At 39.0% G+C, this 3,106-nt stretch overlaps 1 protein-coding gene across 1 annotated transcript; it reads right to left on the reverse strand.

Annotated features, from left to right (window-relative positions):
* Positions 1-234: 234 nt before the first annotated feature.
* On the reverse strand, positions 235-1,892 carry LOC133291745 (uncharacterized). Its single transcript, XM_061490058.1, has 4 exons — positions 1,692-1,892; positions 1,167-1,544; positions 1,004-1,117; positions 235-891 (listed from the first exon to the last, which is right to left on the reverse strand). Exons 1-4 carry the CDS (start codon positions 1,890-1,892, stop codon positions 235-237), a joined length of 1,350 nt encoding a protein of 449 aa, XP_061346042.1.
* Between the last annotated feature and the right edge of the window lie 1,214 nt (positions 1,893-3,106).

The raw sequence follows: 3,106 nt of genomic DNA on the forward strand, positions 1-3,106 counted from the left end.
TCTCTCCCATATACTCCTAGCATCTTTGCAATCTCTAAGGGTATGGATTAAAGTTTCTTGATCCATAAACCAGGTGGGACATTTCACCTCCCCTCCACTCCAGTGACAAGTAATGCTTCTGACATGGAGCTTATTAAGACATGCGAAACATATGAAGACTGCTATTCTATAAAGACCTCTCCACTACCATATTGCTGACCAAATTATGTCCTTCTCATAACCGGAGTTCATCAGTTAGCAGTAAGCATTCTTCACAATAGATTTACCTGGAATACTCTTCTTCCAATTGAGCCAGTCATCTGAGTTGCTGAGAATAGGGGAGGAATATTTGCTCAGCTTGCTGCAAATAAAAGCATCAAAGTATTTTTCCAGATAATTCCAATTCCAACCATTTGTGCTTGGATCAACTACATCACAAACTTTGAGAACTAGGTCAGATATAGGAGGTTTGACTGAAGCAAGTTCAAGCAGAGTGCTTTGCCAATCTCCCCAGTAGTCTGTCCAGAAACAAGCTGTTTTTCCATTCTCAACCACCCACTCTAGATGCTGGGACAACTTAGTTCTAGCTATACAAATATTCTTCCACAATGTAGAATCACTCAGTTTTGCTATCAAGCTACGGTTAGGATCATGGTTCCTACCATACTTGCCTAGTAGTACCTGAGCCCAAAGACTATTCTGGTCTTTGATAAGTTGCCAAGCCAGCTTCTGCATAAAAGCTTCATTTTGTATCCTGAGGTTGATAATGCCAAGACCACCACAATCCATTGGCTGACATAGATGCTCCCAGGCTACGTCATGAGCTCTTCTTTTAGAATCTAGGTCTCCCCAAGTAAAGTTTCTTTGCAGCTTTTCAATATCTTGGCAAACATGAACAGGAAGAGTATTGTTCTGCATGTGATCGAATAGCTGAAATTACACTTTTAGCTAATGTGATTCTGCCTGCCAGAGACAGACTTTTGGATTTCCAACCTTGAAGCCTATTCTGGACTCTGGAAATTACATCAGCATAGTGATCCTTTCTTATTCTACCATGTCTCATCAGAGATCCCAAATAACTGCCAAGGTTATTAACCTTTTTGAACCCACTAACATCAATAATGGACTTCACAACCTCCTAGGGAACATTCTTGGAAAATTAAATGTAGGACTTTTATATTACTCACACATTGTCCAGACATCTTTGAGAACTTTTGCAGGAAGTGAGCAATACAATTTAATTGGCTTAGAGAAGCTTCAGCGAAGAGAATGATGTCATCAGCAAACATAAGATGGGAGATGGGAGGTTCAGATTTGCCTGCTCTAATTGGTTGCCAGTTCTTCACCTCCACTTCATCCATGATTAAATGGGTTAACTTCTCCATACAGAGAACAAAAAGATAAGGGGATATTGGATCCCCTTGTCTAATTCCCCTCTGAGATTGAAAGTTAAGGTTTCTAACTGCATTCCAAAGAACCTCTAAGACATGACTAGTCACACAACCCATTATAGCTCCTACCATATCCCCTGGTAACTTCAAATCTTCCAACACTGCTCTGATAAACTTTCAATTAAGCTTGTCATAAGCCTTTTCTAAATCAATCTTAATAGATAAGAAGCTCTTTTTTCCTTTCATTCTATGCATAGAATGGATGAGTTCTTGAACAATTATGATATTGTCCTGGATATGTCTCTTAGGCACAAAACTGACCTGATTTGGAGATACAAGCTCCGCAAGAAGAGGTTTAATTTTGTTAGCAAGAAATTTGCTAAGTCCCTTGTACACAGAATTACAAAGGGCTATTGGCCTGTATTGCTTCATCAAACAAGGTCTTTCAACTTTGGGAACTAGAACAATAAGTGTATGATTTAACTCACCTATCCGATCTGGATGCTGGAAATAAAACTGCATACTGTTTTAGATTTGAGTCTTGAGAATCTCCCAATTTCTATGATAAAACCAGGCTGGAAACCCATCTGATCCAGGGGCTCTCAAGGGAGGCATTTGGAAGAAGGCCCTATTCACTTCCTCAAGAGAAATAACCAACGAAAGATTACCAATTTGATCCTCCCTGATTGTTGGCCAAGAGTTATTGGTTTGAAACCAAACTGACTCTTTAGTACTTTCCTTAAAAAGATTTTGGAAGAATCCCTAGCTAGATCAATTAGCTCCTAATATGCATCCAGCATATGGGTAAAACCAAGCCAAAAAGAGAAAGAATATTGGTTAATCCTGAGTAAAAAGGCAATATTTACTGTTGATTTGTTAAAATCTCAAACAAAGATTGTACAACTGATTTTCTACTGATTTCGTAGGAAAAACAGACAAACTAGAGCCCAATTGGAAATTACCAAACTAAAGGCCCACGCTGATAGCGTGGGTGTGGCGCTGACAGCGTGAAGAAGGCTTTTTAGACAGAGACAACCACGCTGACAGCGTGATATTCGCGCTAGCAGCACATGAAGCAATTTTCATACAGAGACATCCACGCTACTAGCGTGGAACTCGCGCTAGTAGCGTCAACCAATATTGCCACTCACGCTGACATCGTGGTAACCACGCTAGTTGCGTGAAACTCCAGTAATGTGAACAAAACTCCCACCCTATCAGCGTGGGATCCATGCTAGTAGCGTGGGAGGTGCAGAACAAATCAGTAACAAATCTCAGGATGAATCCGAACAGATTGGACCCAGATACAAGCTATGGATTTAAATCAAGATTTATATGCAAGACATAAACTCTATAAATAGAGGATTAGACTCCCAGAAGAAATTATCTTTGGTTGGACGAAATTGCGAGAATCAGAGAATTGAGAGAATTCTTGGAGACTTGTGTAAGAACCTGCACCGTTAATTAAGAAATTTAATTATTAAATTATGAGAAAATAGGAAATGATTCCATAATTGACCCTAATAATTATTATGAGGCTTTAATAATTATAGTAAGTGAGTAATAATGTTGAAAGTCGTTTTTCGAAAGAAAAGTGCAGATACCGGTTCTGCTAGTCAGTATAAATGAGTACCGAAAAAGTATCCCGAAAAATTAAAGTAAGCGCATTTTAATTACTAGAATAATATATAGGAGTTTTAAAATGAGTTTCAAGTCCAGATAATGAGAACTGGTGC

The sequence above is a fragment of the Gastrolobium bilobum genome, unplaced genomic scaffold (genome assembly GCF_033153095.1).
Source record: "Gastrolobium bilobum isolate Gb01-03AN ecotype WA unplaced genomic scaffold, APGP_CSIRO_Gbil_v1 utg5858, whole genome shotgun sequence".
Lineage (NCBI taxonomy): Eukaryota > Viridiplantae > Streptophyta > Magnoliopsida > Fabales > Fabaceae > Gastrolobium > Gastrolobium bilobum.

Bases quoted from the DNA above. Each gene is read 5' to 3' on its own strand.
- LOC133291745 (XM_061490058.1), bottom strand. From the start codon at position 1,892: ATGCAGTTTTATTTCCAGCATCCAGATCGGATAGGTGAGTTAAATCAT. The intron at 1,118-1,166 runs GTGAGTAATATA...AATGTTCCCTAG, and splicing joins CAAAGATGTCTGGACAATGT to GAGGTTGTGAAGTCCATTAT. The intron at 892-1,003 runs GTAATTTCCAGA...GATCACATGCAG, and splicing joins GAAAGGATCACTATGCTGAT to AACAATACTCTTCCTGTTCA.